Here is a 26,426-nt window from a genome sequence, read left to right as displayed (position 1 = left end):
GTATCTGAACAAAACACACTCAACTTCTCAGTATAGAAAGCCAACAAACACAGAACATTTCCTGCAAGCAAAAAAATAAGTATCATCTGTTCCTTACATGATAATAGGTTTACAGAATTTTCACTAAAATAGAAGAAAGGAACCAAAAGCTACAATACCTGAGTTGGTCCTACCAAAAAATGGCTACAATAGAACTTTGATAAAAAAAAAAAAAAAAAAACCTCCAAGCAGATGAACAAGAGAACCAAACTTTAGAGGAGCAGTGATTCTCCCATATACAATCACTCACAGACAAAACACAAGGTGTCTTTCTTCCCAATCAACAAGATCTCTAATCACCTGAAAACTCTTAAACCTCCACATCTGTTACTTAAAAAACCAGGTATCCACGAGATCAGTTGTAGTTTACACTACATAGGATAGACAGGCAGATCTGGAGAGATGCACTGATCAGAATACTTCAAAGATGTTGAGAATGAAAGAAGAAAGAAATCAGGACTGGTATCACATACAATTGAAATGAAACATCAAGTAGTATAGCAACAAAATGCTCCACCTAGATTATTATTTTTTCTCAAGAGCATTAAAAGAGGCAGCTGAAATGATGAAACACTTTGCCAACAAAATAAAGGTTTCCTTCTTCTCCATCAACAAGATCTCTAACCACCTGAAAATTCTTAAACCTTCACGTCTGTTACTTAAAAAACTAGGTATCTACAAGATCAGCTGTTTTTTTTTGTTGCACTCGACAGTGCAACAAAACACACTCATATCTACCAGTAATAATACCACAATCCACGAATGAGCAGCCAACATAATAGTGAATGTGCACTTTCTATTATTATTATTATGTGACCCCTCCAGGGAGTTCAAAGACTCATCGAGGAAGGGCACCTATTCTATAGCTCTATCTACACCACTCAATTTATCAATTACAGTGAACTGCAACTACTATCATCATCTACACCAGCACCTACTGCCCACCACCACCACTAGTATTTTCACAGACAATCACAAACATCCATACCCACAGCAGAATTCAAACCCGCAGCCTTTTTTTTTTTTTTTTGGCTGGAGAATGAATACGCTAACCACTTGGACAACCAGGCTGACATTGTTTGTTATTCATGTTGAAATATTTTCACTAGAGCTGTTAACTGATGTTACTTGTTTTCTAGTTTTTTTTTAGTTTATGTAATTATCTTAATTTAATGAAACAAAATAATTTCATGAAAATAGTTTATTCTATGCTATGTTCTATTTTTGTTGAAAAATACTGAAAAACATTTCTAACAGATATAATATATAGAATCATAGCCATTGTTTTGGCTGTAATGCCATCTTAAGTCCAAATCAGACTTAAGTTAAAGTACTAGAACTTGTAAAGATATCTGTATTTACAGAATTATAGAGGAAGATCATATGTCACCATCACTACAAAACTAACAAGATTGTCAAAAGTATTCAGTGTGTCTAGAAACACCAAAAGGCAGGATACCATTGACACATACATGATGCACACCAAGGTTTTATGACCTTTCTAAATCTTGTACTCAAAGAGAACATCCAGCATTCGACCTAACTAAACTGAGAGTCACAGAATTCTGCAAATGTTTTCCAAGCTAGAGGAATCTTCAGATGTAGTGAGGTTTTTTAAACATTGCTTTCACAAGTACAAAATCTGGTTCATTTGCAACATTGTGTTCCATGAACAAAATTATGAATTTCTTGGAATGAATTGATAGTGTGTGCAGAGTGGATTTATCACTCCTGAAGGTTAAGTAACTTTTTTGTATTTTAATTTGTATTAGGTTAAGTCATTTTATTTTTTGTTTTCGACAAGTGTGTGATTGAATGAACTATTTAGAAAGTAAACCTAATATTTTTTTCTTTAAATATGATATTCGGTGTGGCATCAATGCATGCTAGACCAGTGGTGGCAAAGACCATGTTGTCAGGTGAATTGAATTTGTGGAATTTTATGCACTGCAGTGTGTGTGTGTGTGTGTGTGTGTAAAATGTATTTGTCGCAAATTAAAGGTTATGGGAAAGAAATAGAAACTAGAGAGAGAGTGTGTGTGCGTGATAAATGTTTCAAAAGTGAGTGCCTATTAGGCACTACAAGAATGCAGCAAATGTTAGTAGAGTGGACACTACTTACAGTAGGATAGAAAATCATGTTATTAATGCTTGTCTGTACGTGCGGCTGTGAAAATAGTGGAGAACGAAATGGAAATGAATAAAGAAATAGCATGTTTGAATGTTATCCTTCACAGGAGAAAGCGTGAAATTGAAAATTTGCAGACGTGGCAAGAGATTAGCAGAACTGAAAAGAGAAGGAAGGAAGTGGTCCGAAGTAATAATAAAGTCCAAGCGAACAAATAAGAAAAATAAGTTAAGGAGAAAATTATATACGGAGATAAATTATATATCACCACATTGGTGTTAGCTATCTGGAGAGAGAGTTTTGTTTACCGAGCATGCTGAAGCACAAATTCAGGAAAACTTAAGCAATTAGGTTGGAATCAAGTGAGTTCATGTGAAGGCACACATGAAGCAAGTGAGAATGACTGAGTGAGGAATCTAGTCTCTCAAGAAAAAATACCGAATAGGATAGTCAATTCAGAAAGTAAAGGTGGATGGGCGACTGAAGGGATGCTGCAGTTTCTAAATACCAATGCCAGAAGTATTATTAGGAATAAGAGGGAGGAGTTTTTGGCATTGTTTAATGCAGCCTCGCCAAAAGTTATAGGGCATTAGTGAGACTTCACTAACAGCAGATGTAGTTGCAGGGATTGAATGTGAATGGTTTAGTATTTTCTGGGAAGATAGGATGAGGGAGGAGTACTGTTGCTGATAGATGAATTGCAGCCAAAAAGAAGAGGATATAGGCAGGAGGGTGGCTGTTCATTTGAAGCAGTTTGGCATGAAATTACAGTTGGTTGTTTCTATAGGCTAGGAAGTTTCACAGATGATCTGCAAGACACAATGAGTACAGGTCAAATGATACTGCTTTAATATATGTGACACACTAATGCTGGAACAGAGGTGGATGAATTGGAGGTTCTTTGGATATTGCAGAATCTCAATGTAAATACAGCAGTGAGATTAGATGGAATATTAGCTATTGTTTTTGTGAGAATGTGCAAGAGAACTGGTAATTCTTTGAACTAGGCACTTTAATTTGAGTCAGCGCTGGTGGAATTCCAAAAGAGTGGAAAGAGGGTAGAATTCCCTTGCATTAGGAAAGTTCTAAGACTGCAATAGCAAATTATAGACCAATCAGTATCTCAGGCTTGGTGGAAAAAGTTTTTGAAAAATTGGTCAAAAAGAGAATTCAAGGATGGGTGGATAAAAATATGATATTGTATAATGGGCAACATGGCTTTGTGAAGCAGTCATACCTGAGTAATTTCCTATCTTTTTATAATAGAGTAACGAGAAACAGCAGAGTTGGATAAAGGAAATGGCTACATGATGATTCTTGTGGATTTTGCAAAGGCAGCTGACAGACCAATGGAACTATGTTGTGCAAATTAGAACAAATGGGAATGGATATGACACTAGTTAAGTGGATGAGAGGGTTGCTGCTGGACAGATATCAAAAAGTGGAGGGGCACTGTCAAGGCAAAAACAGGTGACTAGTGGTGTGCCTCAAGGTTTGGTGCTGGGACCATTGCTGTTTAATTTGTACATAAATGATATAGGAAATAACCTGAAAGGAAATATTCAGTTGTTTGCTGATGATGCAAAATTAGGTAGAGTAGTAGTTAATCAAGGCGATGTGAAGAGCTTGCAGGACGATTTAAATAGACTGTCAGTATGGGCAAAAGATAATGGGCGTCAGTTTAATGTGGAGAAATGTAAAATTATGCATTTTGGGATGAATAAATTACAAGCTGTGTATCAGATTGATGACACTGTACTCCAGGAAATAGATGAAGCTAAAGATTGAAGGATGGTGGTGGTAGACAGATAGTTGAAGTTTAGAGGACATATTGCTTAGGTTTCTAAGGTAGCCCATAAGATTACTCTTGGCTATTAAAGAACACATTAACAAGTAAAGATAAGTTGTTGTTCCTCTTTATAAGGCCCACATCTGGATTACTGTGCTCAAGTCTTGATCACCTGGGTTTCTTGGGGATGAGGAAGTGGTGGAGAAGATTCAGAGGCAAGTGACCAAGTTGGCGAGTGGTCTGGAATGTTTCCTATGAAGATAGTTTGGAGGCGTGTGGATTGGAAGTTGGCTGATAGGATAAAAAGAGGGGATATAATAGAAATATTTAAGTTGCTTAAAGGGTTTTATAGGATTTATGCCATTTAGTAGGGATGTGAGGATGAGATTTTTTTCCTTGGCGAGTTGTGAATGAGTGGAATGGATTGCCAGTCATTTGTGGGTGATTTATCTGTTATTGGGTTCAAGGAGGAATATGATAGATTGTGTGGATAGTTTGGGTCTTCCGACTTTATGAAGGTACCCGTACAATAACAGTAATAATAATAATAATAATTTACTGCTCTCCTCTCTCCTGTGCCTTCTACCATATATACACTAGTCACCTTTTTAAGTAAATTGTTGATTGTTTGTTCAGGTACAATATATGTATTAATAGTATTTTTCTGGTGTGGTCTTTCACTTTTGTTGACCCGAGTGATCGGTGATATAATTTTATCAGTAGCCTGACAAATTATATTGCTTTTGAAGAAGATTGTGGGTAAGAAACTAATAATGAAACCGTAATTATAATGTTATATCCATTAATCCTATATACCAGGAAATAATTGATTTCCTTTTATTACAATATTTGTAATATCACATGAAATAAAATTTTGATTTTCATAAGTTTTGATTTTATGGTGTACCTACACACATATATAAATCTGTCTTTCAAGAGGGCATCTTCAGAGTTATCGGCACATCAGAAGAAAATAATACCTATTGATAATCATATTGGAGTTTCGATTGCTGGTCTAACAGCTGATGCTCGCCTTTTAAGGTAAGAAGAAACTACTGAAGATTCATAAAAACTTGTGTTTAAATTGATTTACATTTAAATTAGCACTATTTAGTTCGAAAAATTGAATGAAGAGAGCTGATAAACTGAAATGTAAGAATTAAGTAAATTGAAATATAATGTACGAGGTAGGTTCCAAAACTTTTCAGCTTGACATACAAAATTCGCACCAATTTTAAAACACCATGCATGAAAGGTAGCATCAACTATGGGGAGGTTAGTGTACCAATTTCAACTCTACCTGTGTCATTCATTTGACTAATAAGTGGCAGTAATGTTAAAAATTCTTTGGACCCTCTAGTGTTTCCACATTACAGTAAAAACTAGATGACCAAATCTGAGCACAATAATCCATATGTGGTCTGACCAATACATATGGACTATTGTGTAATGACCAATATAGATGCACCACCACATCCTTATTTCTACATGTCAGTGTACTTTTTATCATAGCAGCAATACGATGTGCAGCCTTTGCACCATGTGCAATGTATCCTCAGAAACTTCAGTCTACTGTCCATCACTCCAAGATCCCAAATCTCATCCATTTCCCAAAGTACAGCTTACCAATATAGTACATAGCCTTATATCTCTGTATCCCAAAGTGTAACTCTTATTACTGGTATATTATCTAACTAGAGTGCATTGAGATATGCGGATGCTTCCTATGAAAATATACTGCAGTCTATCCAAGCCAGACTAGTTGGCCGAAACAAGCTGATCTGTATCTGCTCTCCAGCCAAGGGTCTGTGGGTTTGAATCCATTTACTATATATATACTGCTGATTAGGGTGCAGTATGATCCTGATGTCTTTGTGGCATAAAAAATAATTCAGTGTCCATCCGAGATCTTGGAACTTGCAATGGTTCTATGAAACATGTCCAATTAGCTTGCCATATGGCTGACCATTAAACTACTTGAAGTGCATCAAATACATGAACTATCACGATATTTGAAGGATAAAAATGTTCTGCTTTACATTTTATTTATTTTGTTTGTTGTCAAGAGAGTAAATTTCAACTGTGAAAATAATTACATCTGTTTCAAAACATGGAATCAAGCTTAGCAATACATTTATTTATTACTGCAATATTTGTCTTGCAATCTTTTATTCAGGTTCTTTCATCTCATTTTGCTGAATTGCAGAAATTTTTCATACAAAATGCTTGTACAGATAATAATTATATTAAATATATATATGAAAAGCACATTTCAAATAACATTTATTAAAAATATGACTTTTTTTTAAAATTTCCTTGCAAAATTCCAGTATGCCTTGACATCGTGCTGAGATATGTTAATTTCAATTTAATCAAAATTTGTAGGCACACAATTTATTTTATTTATTTTGCATTTGTCATGAATGGCTTTTCACATTTCCTGTTTACTGATTGAAAAATTTAAGCCAGCTCAACTACCCACCTTCTATTCTCTTCGGCCATTTATAACAATACATAGCACAGCTAAGATTATTGCTCATTCTGAATCACTCCTATAGTTGCTAGATTAGATGATCTGAGTGTGGAATGCACAGCAGCATCTCTAGGTTTTTACCACCCCAGTAGTAAAGCATTCCTATGCCACTTGGAATACTGCTTAACAGTGCTTAAAAATTGGTGTCACAAATGACAAAGACTTATTAAATTTTACTGCAAAATATTTGAATTTTTCTTTTTAATTCAATGAAGTGAAACAAAATCACCTTGATATTTTATGTTAAACAGTGAAGAAATTCTCAGAAATATATTTTCTTTCTAAACTAATTTGACTTAAAAGTAAAATAATAATTTTCAAGAAAGCAAAAACTGTAATATAGATAAATGATTTGAACACATTCATTCAGCTTATGCAATTAGAGGTATTTAATTAAAGAACTTTAAAGTTTGTCATAGGGCACATGTATGGCCATTACCTCAAAAACGAATCATTAATGCTATGGCTATGGGCATGGAATAAACCTTTTATCACCTGCCTGCTGTCTAATGCAGTGCACATTGTTTACTTCCTACACAGGCAGTTGTAGTTCAGAAGTGAATTAGAAGCAAGAGTGTTAATGAGATGCCTAAGGATGTTTATATGAGGAGAATCCCAGGATTTGAATGGTGGTGGAAAAAATTCAGTGTGCAAAACCACTTTCTTACATAATATATAATTAATCACTTGACTGAAAGTGTTATTGAAAGTTTTTTCATTTGGTTTAATCCTTTATCCAAATGTAAGCAAAGTTTGTGCCTGAAAACTTCAGGCACAAAAGTACATCTCCTTGCGGACATGTATAATGCTATGCATTATGGGAAAGGTCACTACCCAGACCAGTTTCGACCTTTATTGAGGTCTCATCAGTGGGAGCCAGACTCAGAGGTGATACCAAGGTTGAAGTAATGCAGAACTCATATTTTTATATACGAGTTGCCAAAAGATGTCACACCTTATTATAATACTCTGGATTAGAGATAGTTAGTTGTTGAAAGTTTTTTCGCTTGGTTATACTGTAAATTAAATATACCAAGAAATTATATACTTGGTTTAATCCTTTATCCAAGTGTAAATAAACAAAGTTTGCACCTGAAGTACGAGGATTGTCTGAAAAGTTCTCGGCCTAACAATGAAAAAACGAATTTATAATTTCAAAATTATTTTTATTTTTCTACATATTCTCCCTTAAGACTAATACATTTATTCCAGCGATGCTCCAGCACCATTATCCTGTCCCTGTAGTGGTTCTCAGTAAGATCTGCAAAATCCTTTACAGCTGCAATCACCTCTTGATTCAAAGAAATATGCTGACCAGCGAGGAAGAGTTTTAGTTTTTGGAAGAGATAGAAGTCAAAGGGAGCCAAATCTGGGGAATAGAGTGGATGTTCCAACAATTCATAGTGTAGATTCCTTAATTTTCCCATTGCCAAAACACCTTTGTGGGTGGGTGCATTGTCCTGATGAAAGATGATTTTTTTTTGCTTCTGCAAACCGGGTCTTTTCTCTCGAATATTTTTGCCTAGTCTGGTTAAAAGATCAGAATAATTTTCCTCAGTTATTTTTACCCTTTCAAGATAATTAATAAATAAAATCCCTTTAGCATCCCAAAACACCGATGCCATGACCATTCCTGCTGATGGAACCGACTTTGTCTTCTTTGGCACTGAACAACCGGCTTCTGTCCACTGCTTTGACTGCTGTTTGGATTCTAGTGAATCCAAGTCTCATCCATAGTAATAAATTAACGCACAAAATCAGTTTTATTCTTGTAAAAATGCTCCAAGCACTGCTGTTCAGAGATTTTCATGCGATAGTGTTTTTGATCTGCCGTGAGCAAGCACAGCACCAATCTTGCGCAAATCTTTTTCATTTACAATTCTTCATGCAAAATATATCCTACACGTTTTTTTGAAATGCTTATAGTCTCAGCAATTTCACCAACTTTGACTCGCTGGTCATCCATATCGTGCACTTGATCAATGATTTCTAGTGTTGTTACACTTTTTTGGACATCCTTCACATAGATCATCTTCAAGGTTGGTACAGCCACGTGTAAACTTGGCAGCCCATTTCTTAATTATCGAAAATTAAGGAGAAGAGTGCCCATAAACTTTTATAAACTTCGAAAGAATTTCTTTTAGCATTAAATCTTTTTACAAAGAATTTTATAACTGTACGATACTTAATTTTATCCATTTCAAGAGATACAGAGAGAACTTTTGCTTCAGACAGTTGTATAAAACAAACTACTTGATAGAATGACTTGAAATTTCATGGATACTTATGACATGTACCAACTTAGAAAAAAAAATCTTTCCGATAAAGTTGCCATCTATGGTTGAGGCCAAGAACTTTTTAGACCACCTTCATATTTTCAGGACTGGGGAAGCTCATAACTGGTCTAAAGTCTGGTCATACCTGACTGGTCTAAAGGTGTACAAGTCATACCACCTTTACCATGAGTTGCCCCAGTTCTAAAAAATACTTCAGGCGCAAACTTTGTTTGCTTATACTTGAATAAATGATTAAACCAAGTATATAATTTCTTGGTATATTTAATTTATAGTAAAACCAAGTGAAAATATTTTCAACAACTATCTATCTCTAATTCACAGTATTATAATAATAAGGTATGACACCTTTTAGCAACTCATATATAAAAATATGACCCTCTGCATTACCTCAACCATGGTATCACCTCTGGGTCTAGCTCCCACTGATGAGACCTCAATAAAGATCTAAATCAATCTGGATAGTAACCCTTTCCATAATGCATAGCATTATACATGTCTGCAAGGATATGTGCTTTGCATCATGGGATACTAAGGCAAGTGACGTGAAGTCATACTTCCTTTACCACAAGTTTCCCGTCCTGAAAATACTTCAGGCACAAACTTGTTTGTTTACACTTGAGTAAAGGATTAAACCAACTATATTTCTTGGTATATTTAATTTTAGATTGAAAGTGTTAGCATACACATTGCAAAATATTCAGAGTAAAACCATTTCAATATTAAGTTTTTTTAAACTATCACTATGTGGAATAGACAGGCTGAATATGATATCAGTAAACTGTAACTAACTTTTGCACAGCCTGTAGAAGAAATTACATCCATTGCTACTGACACATTTCTGAAGCTTTTCATTTCACACTTAATTATATATACCATAACTTGTCTTTGCATTAAGAGTTTAAATATTAAACAAATACAATATGACAAGAAGTAAATCTGGATCAGTTTCACACAAAGCAACTGGTTTTTGCGAAATTTGCTGTCATTGTTGACTGCCATTTATCAGCACCTATCAACGTTATTCAAAAGTGTGGAAGGAAAATGTAGTTTTTAAAATCTTTTATCCAAGTTGCATTTCTGTGAGAAAGCATCAAAACCTCCACCAAAGTGTATCAAGATACCATGTGGGAACCTGTGGTATGGCCCTTGAGCAACACCTTCTAACAAGACTCAGCTCCTGCACACAAGGCAGGACCACATAACAGTGGGTGTAGGTGAATGTGCCCAACCACATATCACCATCTGATTGGCCATCTGGAAGTGCTGATCTGAATCTGTTGGGCTTCAAATTGTGGTCAGAGCTTGAGAGAGAGAGAGAGAGTAGCCTGCAAGAAACTATGCTTCAGCATTGCCAGCCTGAAGGTGCATATGCAGTGACAGTGTGTTCATTGGATGTTGTGCATGTAGCCTCACAGACTTCGAGCATACATGAAGACAAAAGGGAGACATTTCAAACATTGAGTGCTGCTATATGCAAATGATACATGTGATTGGTATATGTTGAAAGCTGTAAATGATTTACTGATGGTTTGAAGGGTTTATGTGCTGTTCAAATTGTAACCATTATATGGCTAGAATAGGTGTGTGTGTAAACTTAATAAAATATAGAACAAAAAAAAAAAAATCCTTAGCCCACCCATGGTACTCAAATGTATTATAGGTTTGTAAATAACCTTTCATACATGCAAGCAACATGATAAAAATTAAAACATTTTGTAGAACAACCACAACTTTGATGCACCAAAGCTGAAATAATACTAAAGCCTTCATCAGTATGGTTGCTACTTGCAGTATGTTAAATCACTATGGTACTGTTTTAATAGTTGGCATTGTAGTACTGTAACCTGTGCTGTGCTGATGGTCTGCACTATCATATCACTTCTTCCCTCTATCTGCCAAACTAACATTCCTTTATACAGCAGCACAAAATCGTCTCCTTATCCGTATTTGTCAATGTATTCCTTGTCAAAGCAGCAATGTGATATTTAGTCTTTTAACCATTTACAATGTACCCTCTAAACTGCTGTCAACTATCATTCACAGATCTTGAATCTCATCTTCCTGAAATACAGTTCTATAATATAGTCAAGAGCCATATATTTCTGCATAGTCTCCAAAGCACAATACCTTGTACTTATTAATACTGTTTTTTAAATAATAGTTTTATGCATGTAAAGGAAACTAGAATTTATTAAATGCTACTATATATTTCGCTCAATGTACATGAGCAGCATTCAGGGAGAAAGCAGAAGAGTTGGCTACAGCATTTAAAATATGAACACAAGAATGAGTCTTATAGCATATACTTTCACGTATATGCTATAAGATATTGGTCTTGGTCGCAGCTGAACAAGTAGGAGGAAACACTATTCAAGTTCCAGAGCACTTTTTTGTGTAATGAAAAATAAAATAAATAAATAAAAATAAAATAAAATAAAATTGTGTGGCATAGGACTTCACACAATTCAAGAAATAGAATAAATAAAATAACTCACCCTATCACTTAGTGGATATAATGAAATCATGATGCAGATAATCAGTGGTTATCATCCTTGTGCTAGACTGCAGTCTGATGTTAAGAGGATCCACCTTACCCTACCTTAAAGGAACTGCTGAACAAATAGCAAGAATTCTCTGCAATTACACCATTTTCAAACCAACCTGGAAGTTATCTGTTTTTTTACCACCTATTCCCTAACAATAAATTATCACCTCTGTCCTTACCTGGTGTTTATCAAATACTTTGTTCCTATCAACTTTGCTACTTTGAACAGACTGGCTGTTCTGCCGAGATCACAATCCAAGAATGTAAACATTATATAAGATTTCTGGAATCAGAAGATTAAGGCCTTACTTCTCATGCCATCGATGCTCGACACAAAGTTCGTTGGAATCAAACAGATGTTTCACTACAGTAAGTTTAAATTTGATTGCCTGTTTCATGAATCTAGTGAAGCCCTAATTGAACAGACTATATGCCTATCTAAGTTTTGGGGTGTCATTATAGTTGTTTATAATAATTAATTTATTTTAAATTACATAACCATCTCTTCCCCCCGGTAGCTTTAATAGTGTTTCCTTCTACATGTTCAGCTGTGACTGAGACATAGAGTATGCACATGCTGTTGGACTCATTCTTGTATTCATATTGTAAATGTGGTAGCCAATTCTTCTGCTTTATATACTCATATTACATTGAGTGAAATATTGGAGTATTTAATGAATTTCTTTTGCATGTGTGAAACTATTATTTAAAAAATAGTATTATGTCTATCACGCATGTTTCTGTGAAATGAATGTAACTTATTAATGCTAAAACTAAATGTCTCCTCATCTCTCCAAGTTAATATGTCCAAGGAACATCAACAGCACTTCTTATACTTGTCTGAACTTTGCTGAAGAATTTCAGTCAATTGTATGACTTATCATTCACAAATAAGTTAAAGAACAGCAGTCCAAGAAAGAATCCTGCACCACAGTACAAGTTACCTTCCTTTTTATTGAGACACTACATCATACACAACTTGCTGGTATTATTTAGTGCCAATCTTTATCCAATCCATTCCCATCCTTTGCAGCATGTACACCCCTGTTATGAAGTAATCTATCAAATGCTTTTGCATAGTCCAAGAGCATCATTGTATATGAATCTCCCTTATCCAGCACATTCATCATCTTATCATAAAATGCAAGTAGACTGATAAAATAAGCCCTACCCTTTACAAATCCTTGCTGACCGTCATAAAGAATACTTGTTCATTAACTAAGTCCTGTATTCTATTCCTGATCATCTGTTTATGGAGTGGTACTATTTTGCTTTCTTTCCACTTCTTAAAAACTTTTCCCACTTCAAGTATTTGCAATAATGAGTAGCGAGAATTGACTATGTAGAACAAGAGGTAAGTCATCCAAAACCTCAGCTCAGCAATATACAAGGCAGTGTTTAAACCATGTTTTACTTATGATTCTGACAGTTTGATTAAAAATAGAACATTTCATAGATTGGTGACACCTCATCGAAGTTCTGAGAGTAATGAGAAGATTGAACATATGGCATCGATGATAGGACCAGTAGAAATGAGACTTTCTGAGGTGTATGACACGTGTACATAGGAATGGAAGTATGTTCTGGTTTTCTGTTCTGTGATAAATTGTATGTGTGCTTTTTCTGTTTAGTGGTCATGGCACTAGAAGGTAATGATGGCAAACCCATTGTCCAGTAGCACACTCAGGATTTAATCTTGGGGGAGGGGGGAAGTTGAGTAGACGTTTTGAGAATATACACTATGCATTGCATACGACCTATGACTGAGCACCTGCAATGATCGCTAATTCATAAGTAGTATAGAAATAGAAGACACAGCATAAATAAAAAAAATGAATTTTAATTAGGAAAAGATTTTTGGAAAATTTTCTAATGTTTTTTTCTTTTTTCATTGGGGGAGAAGGCCCCCCCCCGCCTCTGGGTGTGCCACTGCCATATCTTCTTTTTTATAGATAAAAATTATTTTGCCACATGAAATGACCAGAACATGGTACATGGGCAGAGAGTGCCATAATATTCGACAGAAATTTGTTCTTTTAAAGCATTGTGCCAGTGTTTGAGATGATTTTTTGGGGGGGGGGGATGTAGAAGAGAAAATATCCTACCAACTCCTTGTGTTAATGTTACCTTCTAGTGAAAACCTTGTGGTTATGTCACTAGAAGGTAAACCCATTGTGATACCTTCTTTTTATAGATAAATACTAGAGTTTATTGGGTTATCTTTTACAAGTTGATAAGTGTTGTTAGAGACTAATCGATTCATTTGGCAAAGGTAAGTTGACCATAAAGTAGCATTACCTGTATTTGTTGGAGGTTTTTCCACTTGGTTACACTATAAATTAAAGATACCAAGAAATATATTTGGTTTAATCCTTTATCCAAGTGTAAGCAAACAAGTTTGCACCTGAATTCCCAGAATCATTCACTAAAAAAGAGAGATTTCAGATGGTTACATTTGTGTGTTTATATCTCCATTTAAATCTAACAAAGAAATTCTAGCCGAATTTCATAGAATGAAATTTGGCTCCAAAACTTTTTTTTATTGGTTTCAGAATGTGTGTGGTTATGTGACTAAACCATGAAAGATTTTTATGTACACCTATAGCACGTGTACTATGCGTGAGTTAAGAATTTTTTTTTTATTTTTTACATAGTTCAGAATCCCTGCTTTAGAGACCAAACATGGAACATTTTTCAAGCCACTTCAGGCCTCCTTTCAAGCAGGGTGGTGGTGGTTTCACTTGGCAATGAAGTACATCTCCCACCTAAAGACAATCATAAACATTCATATCCATGGTGAGATTCAAACCCCCCAACCTGTTGGAGAATGGATATACTAACTACTCAGCCATCCAGGCTGGTTGGCACTGATTCTTTTAAGCACATCCTAAATATCAGGATATACATAACTGAAAGTTCAAATTTTAAATTTAGAGCTTCATTTTGAGCAAGTGCTAAGTTCTTTGAAGCTGTTCAAATTTGCTCCCTGTGTAATACTTTCTCTATATGGCATAGATCTAGAGGGCTTTAGCCAAGATGAATTGTAGATCCCATGTTTGATATTCATCATTTCTAATTTAGGTACTTGGTGAGATTTGATAGTAAAGACTAAGATCATTGATGGCATTTATTGCTCAGGATGGTGAATAATTTTACGCAGGTACATTCTTGACGTAGTTGTGGTCAGCACATACACTGTTGAATGAGTTCATATTTTTCTAGTGATGTCTTATTTGAAAATTCTTTTGTTATTGTGGCTATAAAGCTATTATGAAGGATAGACTAAACTTTCTGGATGTTTACTACTACTAAGATGAATAACTGCTGACACCTAAGCCTATCTAAACATTTGAAGATTCTTCACAGGAATCATATCACATAAAAAGCATGATGGCGATTCAGTAAGCAGAAACTTAGATTGCCTTGAAAGCTCAACAGGCTCTTCTTCATAGAAAGATGCGAGAATAGTAATTTCATTCCTTGCTTGCTTGCTTGATCAGGAGAAAAGTTTGGTCCTAATACTAGACAGTTGCTAATCAGTGCTTTAAATAAACTGCTTGAAATTTTAATTCTGAACTCTTGATTCACATCAGTATTTTATACAATCCTGTAACACTTATTGTGCTGCTACAAAACTTGTGTTATTTTAAAATGAAGGATATGTTATTATAGAAAAGAGAATTTTGCTATTATGACTGTTTATAAGCATAGAGAATATAGATGTATGTATATTAATATCAAATTCTGAATTTGAATATTTAAATTTTTTCTAGCAAATTTATGCGTACTGAATGCCTTAGTAACCGTTATGCTCATGATGCTCCACTGCCTATTAGTCGATTGGTAGCACTATTAGGAAATAGTATCCTTTTAATGAAATTGTTCTCCATTTTGTAATAATTTTACATATTCATTTTCTAATTTCAGAATAATATATTCATTTATTTCAGGGTAGAAAATGAGATCTTGGGTGTTGATCCATTGAAAAAATTCTTCTGAACTTTTATTTATTATTGGAATGATTGCTTTTACAATTTTAAATTGTTTATTACATTTTAGCTGTACAATCAGGCATACTAACTGGTATTGAGTGTGAAGGGAATATTATTTTTAGGAAGGATAGACAGGATAGGAGAGGGAGGGGGCGTGCTGCTAATGATATCAGATGACTCGGATCCAGTTACTGTTGAGACCTATGATTGCATTATTAGTAAGAGTATTTCATGTGGCAGTGAATTTGAAGCCATCTGGTGTGAGAAATTTATCTAACAAGCTTAATTACCTAGTGGTGTTGTTACAGGCGTGGTGGATCGGTTGCTAGCGATGAAGAAATGCATCACCAAATAAAGGTGACGTCTCTATTTGGTGATGCATTTCATCTCTATTTTCAAGTCTCTCTTCATAATAATAATAATATAAAAATCAGTTATCAGTTAAACCAAACCTCTACTTATGAATGTTCAAGAAATGGATTCGTATTTCTGAACATTGCATGGACCAACAAATTGCGACTCCCAGTTCATTTCACAAACATAGGATCCTGATCTTACGAACATTTGTGTGAAGTTCACTGATATTTTATGATGTACAGCCAGAAATGTTCAGTCTGGTATTGAAGGTTTTTTCACCTGATTATGCTATAAATTAAAGATGCTTTAATTTATAGTTTATTGGTTTCATCCTTTAATAACTTCACATCAATTGGCTTAGTATCCCATAATGCAACACACATCTTTACAGACATGTATAATGCTATGCATTATGGAAAGGGCCATTGCTCAGACCCCCCAAAAAATGTTGAAATTTTTTTGGGTCTCATCAGTGGGAGCCTGACCCAGAAGTGATACAAAGGGTGAAGTAATTCAGAAGTCATATTTCCATATACAAATAGTCAGAAGGTATCACATATTATTACTAAAATGCTCTGGTTTAGAGATAGATGTTGAAAGTTTTTTCACTTGTCATGCCTGTCAAGAATTTAGGCCTAGAGTTGCCTCTTCTCTGGCCTTAGAAGTCATTGTTGAATCTCTTGAGATGACGGCATGGTTTTCTTTTTCCTAATGGTTTGTAATTAAATTACAAACCTTTAAGGCTTGTTTTGGTGTGAGGAATTTATCTAACAAGATAAATTCATTTCATGCCAAGAAATTATGTTCTTGGTTTATCTTGGTTTGTTCACTCTAGTAATTCCTTCTATATATATATATATATATATGTATATATGTGTATATATATATGTGTGTGTGTGTGTATACACACACACACACACACACACACACACACAGTCATCGACTTACGTCCTTTTGAAGATATGTCCATGATCCCAGAAGAGGGAATAAATAACATTTTCTCGGCTATACTTTCGAACAAGACGCAACTGAGCATAAGGTAAAGCATGCACAGTGGCAACCACCCTTAGCAGTCGGCACATGTCTTCAACAGTTCCTCTATTGATTTTGTGTTTGAGAAATGGGTTATTTGTGTATTTATCGTTAAATATTTCACGATGTTTTGTGCAACATGGCCCCCTACACGCACAATCAAAAAACCTAGTGAAGAATCTGAAAAAGAGGTGAGTAATTGATCTTGAAACGAATTTGCAAGCTATAAAGCAACATGAAGCTGGTAAGCCTGTCATTGTGATCGCACATGACTTCGGATGGTCTCATTCTACAGTGATGACTATTTTGAAAAATAAGGATAAAATCGTAGAGGCTGTGAAAGGATCTGCTTCCATTAAATCGATGATAGTGACAAAGCAACGATAAGATCCTATCGGTGATATGGAAAAGCTACTTTCATCATGGATAGAGGACCTGAACCAAAAGCGCATACCCTCTTAGCACTGTCACTATAACCGCTAAGGCACTACGTCCCTCCCAATTATGACTACAAATTCAACGCTTCTGGTTGGTTCATAAAATTCAAGCAGCATTTTGCGCTGCATAGTGTGAAAATGTATGTGAATCTTCGTGTGTTGAGAAGGCTGCCAAGGAGTTTGTGGAAAAATTGAATAAAATTATTACGAAGGAAAATTATTTGCCATATCAAATATTTAATATGGATGAGATAGACGTCCTTATTTCGGAAAAAAAAATGCACCGGATATTCATCCACAAAATGCTAAAACCTATGCCTAATTTCAAAGCTCTTAATGCCCTTATTGCGATTCTGTTACGGGTGTGGCTGGATATAAACAAACCATTTTGTGATATGGCACAGTGAGAATCTTCAAAAACATTAGGAAGCCTACTCCCAGTTCATTATGACTTCGGATGACTAAAAATTGTTTCAGGATGCCTTAATCAACTGTTATGGGAGTGAAAGAAAATGTAGAATTTAAAATTTTATTAATTCTATGTAATGCTCCAGGTCATCCGTCTTGTACATCTTATAGCGGTGATCTTCATCAAGTTCAAGGTCATGTTTCTCCCTCCAAACACTACTTCATTGATCCAACTGATGGATCAGGGAGTTCTTGTAGTGTTTAAGGCTTATTATCTACGGAGAACTTTTTCACAAGCCATTTCTGCTGCTAAAGAAAATAACCAGACTCTCATGCAATTCTGGAAAACATTCAATATTTATCATGCTCTTAAAAATATTGCTGTGGCTTGGGATGAAGTGACCTCTCAATGTATGAGTTGCATATGGACAAACACATTAAAAAGGTTTGTGCATGATTTTGGAAGTTTGTAAAGTGGGCCTAGCAAACAATCTGAATCTCGAAGTGAAATGACGACATAATTCAACTCAGAGAGAGAGAGAGTACCCCTGAAGAGTTGACAAAAGAAGAATTGCTTGAACTGGATGAACAACTGTTGTAGAAGAGGAAAAACGAGAAAAGGAAGAGGTAGTTAAACAATTTACAGTGAAGGGTCTTGCAGAAATGTTCTTTGCAGTTAGTGATGTTCTCAAAATGGCTGAAGACATGGACCCTAAAGTTGAACGCTATTTAATAATAGAAATGAAAATACATGATGTGTTTGCTTGGTATGAACAAATTTATGATGAAAAGAAGAAGAGGAATAAGCAAAGCACATTGACATTTTCATCAGAAAAACGAAGGTTACACCAGAAGAGCCAACACCTGATCGTTCACACAGGGAAGGTAATGAAGATGTGATTATGGAGATGGAGAAAGATTTGGGTGATTATTCTCCTGTTTTATAGTGACAGTAACACACAGTACAGTTTTATAATAAGGTGTAAAAATTAAAATGACAGTACATTTATTATGGTTAAGTCCCTATCCCCTATAACTCTGTTGATTTAATGTATCGACTTACGTCCTGCTGGGTGGAATGGAACCCGGGCATAAGTCGAGGGATGACTGATATATATATATATATATATATTGGAGAAGGAATGATTAAAATTTATAAGGCAAAACACCAGAATAAGTTGATAACATTTATTTACTTAGTAACATAACGTTTCATCCAAATTGTACAGGATTTCTTTTGCAGTAAATATACAAATTATGATAGCAGTGTGTGTGTATACACACACACAGAAACACACCGAATATTCTTCTGTTACTGAACATATTCTGCATGTTAATGTCATGTGTGCTTATATATCCATCTCACACAAAAGCCTTTCATAAACCTATAGTGAATTCGTACTATGGGAGGACGAGAAATTTTTGTTTCTGTTTTTATTTTATTTTTTACATAGCCCAGAAATCCTGCTTTAGAGACCAAATGTGAAATCTGAGCACTGAAATTCATCTCCCACCTAAAGACAATCACAAACATCCATGCGAATGGCAGGATTCAAACCCACAACTTGGTTGGAGAGCAGATATGCCAACCATTTGGTCAACCAGGTCGGTTTCTGGTTGGCCAAGCATTTAATAGTCATGTCAATACTCAGTCTCAATATTTCAATATGAAAAACAAATGGTATCAGTCATTCTAACAATCACAGCAAAAAATTTCTGATTATGCAAGCTCATTTCAGTCTATAGTTTGTTTAAAAAAAAAAAAAAAAAAATTCCCTACACTTCAAAGGCATTATTAGAGAGTGGGCTTGTTATTAATTATAATTTAATAGCAGGCCCACTTTTAATTCTTAATTCTAAAAAAGTTATTTGTAAAAATAGATAATTATGCATTTTTATAATTAACTTTTTTAGAATATTTTCAAATTAGTCATTTTTACTATCTTTGTATTAAGTTAATTTATTCCAGAAAGGCATTGACTAATTTAATGATATATCTTATGGAAGAAATAAATTGAATTTACAAGTAGATTTCTGAGAATGCATTATTTTTGTAAGTTGCAGTGATGTGAAAGACACAGTACAAGAACACAATGGTAAGTGCTGAAGTAATCTTGTGTTCTCTAATCTCCTCATATAATGCAATGTTGCATTGAGTTTGAGTCTCTTAATTAGGCCTTACATACAGAGGAGTAAATTGACCTCAGGATAAGTTTTTTGCAGTTTGATGTTGCATTTTTTTTTTTTTCCTTCACAAGTATGGTTTCCTGAAGCAACATTTACAATCTGAGTAACGTATACGTGTCCTGTTTCCTAGAATAAAGCAATTATGCTAGTTCTGAGTACAGTGAAGAAAATTGTTGAAGATTATTTCTTCTCACAAACCAAAGTTTGAAAACCTTCAAACCTCTCTCTCTCTCTCTCTCTTTCCTCTCATCCTAAAGAAATTCAGCCAAGTGACTGTGTTATTTCACCTTCTTTTGCAATATGTCTCCTGAACTTCATCTCCCTTTTTGCCATTATCCTGAAATTTCTAACCTCATCATTTTCTTGCAGTTTGTTCCTATCAGCCTAATATACAGCATTCAGTTCATCATCACTGTCCTGATGTGTACCTCAAGGGATGTTCAGGATACCGTGACAGCACAAAATTTACATTTTTATTATTTTCCTATCAACAATTTGCCTCCAAATCAATCTGTTACTTGTGAGCACTCCAATATTGTCATTATCTAACATTTTGTGCTTTTAAGGCACTCCTGACTGAATCAATCCACCTAGATCTTGGTCTTCCTCTGGGTCTCATTCCTGCCATGTAGCCATCAAACACCTGTTTTGCTAACCTTTCTTCACCCATTCTATTTAAGTGGCCATACTACCTTAGATTAGCTTTGCTGACACATTCTTGAATACTAATAATCTCACGTTCCTTTCTAATATCTTCATTTTTAATATGATTCTGATATTGATACCATCAGTTCACTCCCCTAATTTTTCTCAGTACCTTCTTATCTGTGGTCTCTAGTGTTTGATCAAGTGCTTTATTTCTAATCCAACTCTCAGATCCATAACTTAAATCTGATTTAAACACTGTCTTGTATATTGCTAGTTTGGTGTTTTGGCTATTTCTCTCTTATTCTATATAAATTTATTCATTTGGCTACTCATCATACAAGCTTTGCTTATTCTTTTGTCTATTTCTAGATTTAATCTGCCATCTTCACTAAAAACTGTGCCTAAATAGCTGAAATATTTTACTTGTTCTATAAGATCTGCATTCAGAATACAACTGAAGTTTTCTATACTCTTGCCTGTTTTCATAGTTTTGGTCTTTTATTGCTGATTTTTATGCCAAATTTGTTACAGCTGTTATTCAATTTAGTTAGAGAATCCTGAAGAGTTGCATTAGATGTGTTTAGGAATATATCATCTGCATAAAGCAAAGAGCTAAGTTTGACATCTCCATTCTAATATCAGGCTTGATGCCACTTTCTTTCATATTGTGATCCATATAGATGATAAATAAGAGTGGAGATAAAGTGCATCCTTGTCTTACCCTTGATTTTACATCAAACCATTTTCCCGTATTTCCTTCATTTCTAACTGCTGACTTAAACCTAAAAATTTACTATGTATTGCTCTGTATAATGTTCCTTTCACCCCATATAATTATAGTGCTATAAAAACTTTTCTCTGGGCATCCTTGTTGTATGCCTTTTTCAGATCTCATCATCATCATCAAATTCCTGCCATGTACCCTCAAGGGGTGTACAGGATATGACAGTACTACATGAAAAAATTACATCATTACTAACTTCCTATCTACAATTTTCCTCCAAATCAGTCTGTTACTTGTCAAGACTCCAACATTATCAGATCTTATATTTCTATCGTCTAAGGCACTTTGTACCGTATCAATCCACCTATATCTTGGTCTTCCTCTGGAACGTTTTCCTGCCAACCTGGCAGAGAACACTTGTTTTGCTAATCTTTCCTCTCCCATTCTATTTAAGTGACCATACCACCTGAGATTAGCTCTGCTAACGCATTCCTGGATGCTGACAATGTCAAGTTCTTTCCTAATATCCTCATTTTTAATATGATATTGCCATTGATGCCATCTGTTCACACCTTTAATCTTTCTCAGGACTCTCATATCTGCGGTCTCTAGTCTTTGGTCAAGTGTTTTACTTCTGACCCAGCTCTCAGATCCATAAATTAAAACTGGTTTAAACACTGTCTTGTATACAGCTAATTTAGTGTTCCGACTAATTTCTCTCTTATTCCATATGAATTTATTCAATTGACTTCCCACGATACCAGCTTTGCTGATTCTGTTGTTTATTTCTATATTTAATTTACCATCTTCAGTAAAAATCGTGCCTAAGTAGTTGAAATGTTTTACTTGTTCCACAGGTTCTCCATTCACAACACAGTTGACATTTTCAATGATTTTGCCTATTTTCATTGTCTTTGTCTTTTTATTGCTGACCTTCATAGCATATCTATTACAACAGCTATTCAATTTAGTCAGAGAATCTTGCAGACTTGTAGCGGATTTATTTAGAAGTATAACATCATCCGCATAAAGCAAAGAGCTGACATTAACATCTCCAATTTTGATATCAGGTTTAATACCACATTCCTTCATAATGTGATCCATATAGATAATGAATAACAGAGGGGATAATGTACATCCTTGTCTCACACCAGATTTAACATTAAACCATCTTCCTGTACTTCCTTCAATTCTAACTGCTGACTTACAACTCAAATAAAGAGTAAGTATTGCTTGATATAATGCCCCATTGATACCATATAACTGCAGCGTATTGAATAGCTTCTCTCTTGGCACCTTGTCATATGCCTTTTCCAAATCGACAAATCTTAAATACAGATCTTTGTTATATTCCCATGCTTTCTCAACTATTTGTCGCAAAGTGAAGATCTGATCCTGACAGCCTCTATTTGGCCTGAATCCAGCTTGTTCTTCACCAAGCTTTTCTTCCACAATTCTTCTCAACCGTTTCTGAAATATACTTGCATAGATTTTGCCAGGAACACTCAGTAGGGAAATACCTCTGTAATTCTCACATGCAGTTTTATTTCCCTTTTTATATATGGGTACTATGAGAGCTCTACTCCAATCATCGGGAATTCGTCCCTCTGTCCAGGCTTTCTGAACTATGCAGTGCAGCCACTGTAAGACTTTTATACCACCATACTTCAGCATTTCTGGTCGAATATCATCTACTCCTGCTGCCTTTCCACATTTCAAGCCTTTGATGGCTTTTGCTACTTCAAGTATGTATGGATATGTATTCCTGACTGCATGCCTGGTCAGTGTTTTTTATCACTGTGCTGTCATCACTGCTTGTTTCATTTAGCAGTTTTTCAAAGTAATTACTCCATACTTCAAGGATATCTTTTTCTCCTGTTTTCATGTCACCTTTATCATCTCTAACTCCTTTTACAGCACTCTTTCCTCCATTCCTAAGCTTCTTCAACAACCTCCAGAATATTTTGCCACCTTCTTGATATTTATTTTCTATATTCTTGCCAAAGTCCTCCCATGACTTTTGTTTAGCTAGTTTTAAACACTGTTTAGCTTTCTTACATTTGTCTCTGTATTCTGTAAGAGTAAAAGCTGACTTATTTGCCAGGAACTTTTGATATGCTTTCTTCTTTTCCTTCACTGCCTCTTTAACTTCCTGTGTCCACCAGGGAGTTCTGATTTTTTTATCCTTGCACACAACCTCACCACATGCCTCTCTGGCAGAATCAATCAATGTTTTCTTCAGAGTTTGCCACTGAATCTCCAAGGTTTGATTCCTGTTCTCAAACTCTTTCATTTTCTTTTCAATAATCTTTCTGTATTTTAGTCTACAGTTCACATCTGAGAGCTGCTCAACTTTTATTCGCTTTAAAACTTTCTTACATGTTATTCTTTTCAATATGAAATTCAATTTTATCCTGCTCAAGACTAAATAGTGATCACTTCCAATTTCAAATCCTCTGTACACTCTGGTGTCCTGCACCAGGGAGAAAACATCACTATCAACAATATCATAGTCAATGAGACTTTTCTTATTCATCGCCTCTTCTCTCCATATGAATTTGTGCACATTTTTATGTTGGAACATGGTGTTAGTAATAACCAGTCCATGTCCTGAGCAGAAATCCAACAGATATTTGCCATTATTATTAGCTTTGCTCTTTTCTCCAAATTTTCCCAAAATATTTTTGTATGTCTCACAATCATTTCCTACTCTGCTATTTAGATCCCCAACAAGGACCAACTTTTCATTTTTCATTGTGTCAGTTGCTTTTTCTAAAGCCTCAAAAAATTCCTCCACTTCTACCTTAGTAGAACCTTCTGTGGGACCATAGGCACAAATAAGTCTCATTGTCCAGTTCCCCATTCTCATATTTGCCCACATTACTCTACTTGAGACTGACTGCCATTCAAGAAGATTAGCCTCGTATTTTGTGTTGAATACTATGGCTACTCCTTCTTTTCCTTGATTGTCATTGCCTGAATATAACATTTTGTATTTATTGATCAGAAAGATCTCACCAGTTTTGGTCTTTTTTGTTTCACTCACCCCTATTATGTCGATCTGATATTTATCCAATTCCTCAGCTAGCTCCATTTTTTTGCCATTCAGGCTTCTTATGTTGATAGTACCGATCTTTAACTCTGGTGATGTTGAGTTGGGGTTTGTTTTCAGATTTGTTCCAATAGCTGACTTTTCGCTGTTCACCCTGGTTCCCTGGCGAAAACAACGGCGGCCTTGTTTAACCGGGCGACGCCCCAGCCGGCATGAAATTTTGTCATGTTGTACCATCATTTTTTATTTTGGTTTAACCAATAAGAATACAATTTGGTCGGCTAAATCCCAAATTGCCAGCCCATCCTCGTTCGTTCAGTATCAAAGTAGATACCCAACAGGGTGCACCACGAGAATGTGAGGATTGGACATTAGGTCAGAAGCCCTGGTCGGTTCTCTGCATTCCTTTAAAGGCTATGTGGAGGTCTCCTCTCAGTTATACAGCTTTGACCCTTAAGCACCCCTTTTTCAGATCTACGAAACTTAAATACAGATCCTTGTCATATTCCCATTATTTCTCAACTATTTGTCTTAAAGTGAAAATCTGATCTTGACAACCTCTGTTTGGTTCGAACCCAGCTTGTTCTTCTCAGAGTTTCTCTTTCCACAGTCTTTCTCAACCTTCAGTTTTTTTCACTTTTTTATATACTATGAGAGTTCTACTTAATCACTGAGAATTTGACCTTCTGACCATGCCCTCTGAATTATGCAGTTTAGCCACTGCAAAACTTTTATACCTCCATGTTTAAGCATAACCAATATAGAAAATGATGGTATAACATGACAAAATTTCATGCCGGCTGGGGCGTCGAACGGTTAAACAAGGCACCCGTTGTTTTCGCCAGGGAACCAGGGCGAACAGCGAAAAGTTAGCTACTGGAACAAATCTGAAAGCACACCCCAACTCAAAATCACCAGGGTTAAAAATCGGTACTATCAACATAAGAAGCCTGAATGGCATAGAAATGGAGATAGCTGAAGAATTAGATAGGTACCAGATCGACATAATAGGGGTGACTGAAACAAAAAAGATAAAAACTGGTGAGATCTTTCTAAGCAATAAATACAAAATATTATACTCAAGAAATGACAAGGAAAAGAAGGAGTAGCCATAGTATTCAGCACAAAATGCGAGGCTAATCTTCTTGAATGGCAGGCAGTCTCAAGTAGAGATGCGAGCAAATATCAGAATGGGGAATTGGACAATGAGACTTATTTGTGCCTATGGTCCCACAGAAGGTTCTACTAAGGTAGAAGTGGAGGAATTTTTTGATGCTTTAGAAAAAGCAACTGACACAATGAAAAAGGAAAAGTTGGTCCTTGTTGGGGATCTATATAGCAGAGAAGAAAATGATTGTCAGACATTACAAAAATATTTTGGGAAAATTTGGAGAAAAGAGCAAAGCTAATAATAATGGCAAATACCTGTTGAATTTCTGCTCAGGACATGGACTGGTTATTACTAACACCATGTTCCAACATAAAAATGTGCACAAATTCACATGGAGAGAAGAGGCGACGAATAAGAAAAGTCTCATTGACTATGTTATTGTTGATAGAGATGTTTTCTCCCTGGTGCAGGACACCAGAGTGTACTGAGGATGTGAAATTGAAAGTGATCACTATTTAGTCTTGAGCAGGATAAAATTGAATTTCATATTGAAAAGAATAACATGTAAGAAAGTTTAAAAGCGAATAAAAGTTGAGCAGCTCTCAGATGTGAACTGTAGACAAAAATACACAAAGATTATCTTGCCACTGAATCCTTGGAGATTCAGTGGCAAGCCTTGAAGAAAACCCTAATTGATTCAGCCAGAGAGGCATGTGGTGAGGTTGTCTGCAAGAATAGAAAAATCAGAACTCCATGGTGGACACAGGAAGTTAAACAGGCAGTGAAGGAAAAGAAGAAAGCATATCAAAAGTTCCTGGCAAATAAGTCAGCTTTTACTCTTACAGAATACAGAGACAAATGTAAGAAAGCAAAACACTGTGTAAAACTAGCTAAACAAAAGTCATTGGAGGACATTGGCAAGAATATAGAAAATAAATATGAAGAAGGTGGTAAGATATTCTGGAGGTTGTTGAACAAGCTCAGAAATTGAGGAAAGAGTGCTGTAAAAGATTAGAGATGATAAAGGTGACATGAAACTGGACCAAAAGATATCCTTGAAGTATGGGTAATTAATTTATTTAGTAACATTGAAAAATTGCTAAATGAAACAAGCATTGGTAACATAGTGATAAAAAACACTCAGCAG

The 26,426-nt window shown here is 35.3% G+C and overlaps 1 protein-coding gene across 1 annotated transcript in view; it reads left to right on the top strand.

Moving 5' to 3' along the window:
- Prosalpha6 (Proteasome alpha6 subunit) overlaps positions 1-26,426 on the top strand; it is a 90,977-nt gene that overhangs the window by 23,142 nt on the left and 41,409 nt on the right. The window contains exons 3-4 of the mRNA XM_090412569.1: positions 4,894-4,997; positions 15,105-15,193. Of these exons, the coding sequence (XP_090268695.1) occupies positions 4,894-4,997; positions 15,105-15,193 (193 nt within the window). The remainder of the gene's footprint in view (positions 1-4,893; positions 4,998-15,104; positions 15,194-26,426) is intronic.

The sequence above is a fragment of the Typopeltis vanoorti genome, chromosome 23 (assembly GCF_054136105.1).
Source record: "Typopeltis vanoorti isolate ZY-2024b chromosome 23, IOZ_Tvanoo_1.0, whole genome shotgun sequence".
Classification (NCBI taxonomy): Eukaryota; Metazoa; Arthropoda; class Arachnida; order Uropygi; family Thelyphonidae; genus Typopeltis; species Typopeltis vanoorti.
This window is presented reverse-complemented; position numbering and strand designations above follow the sequence as displayed.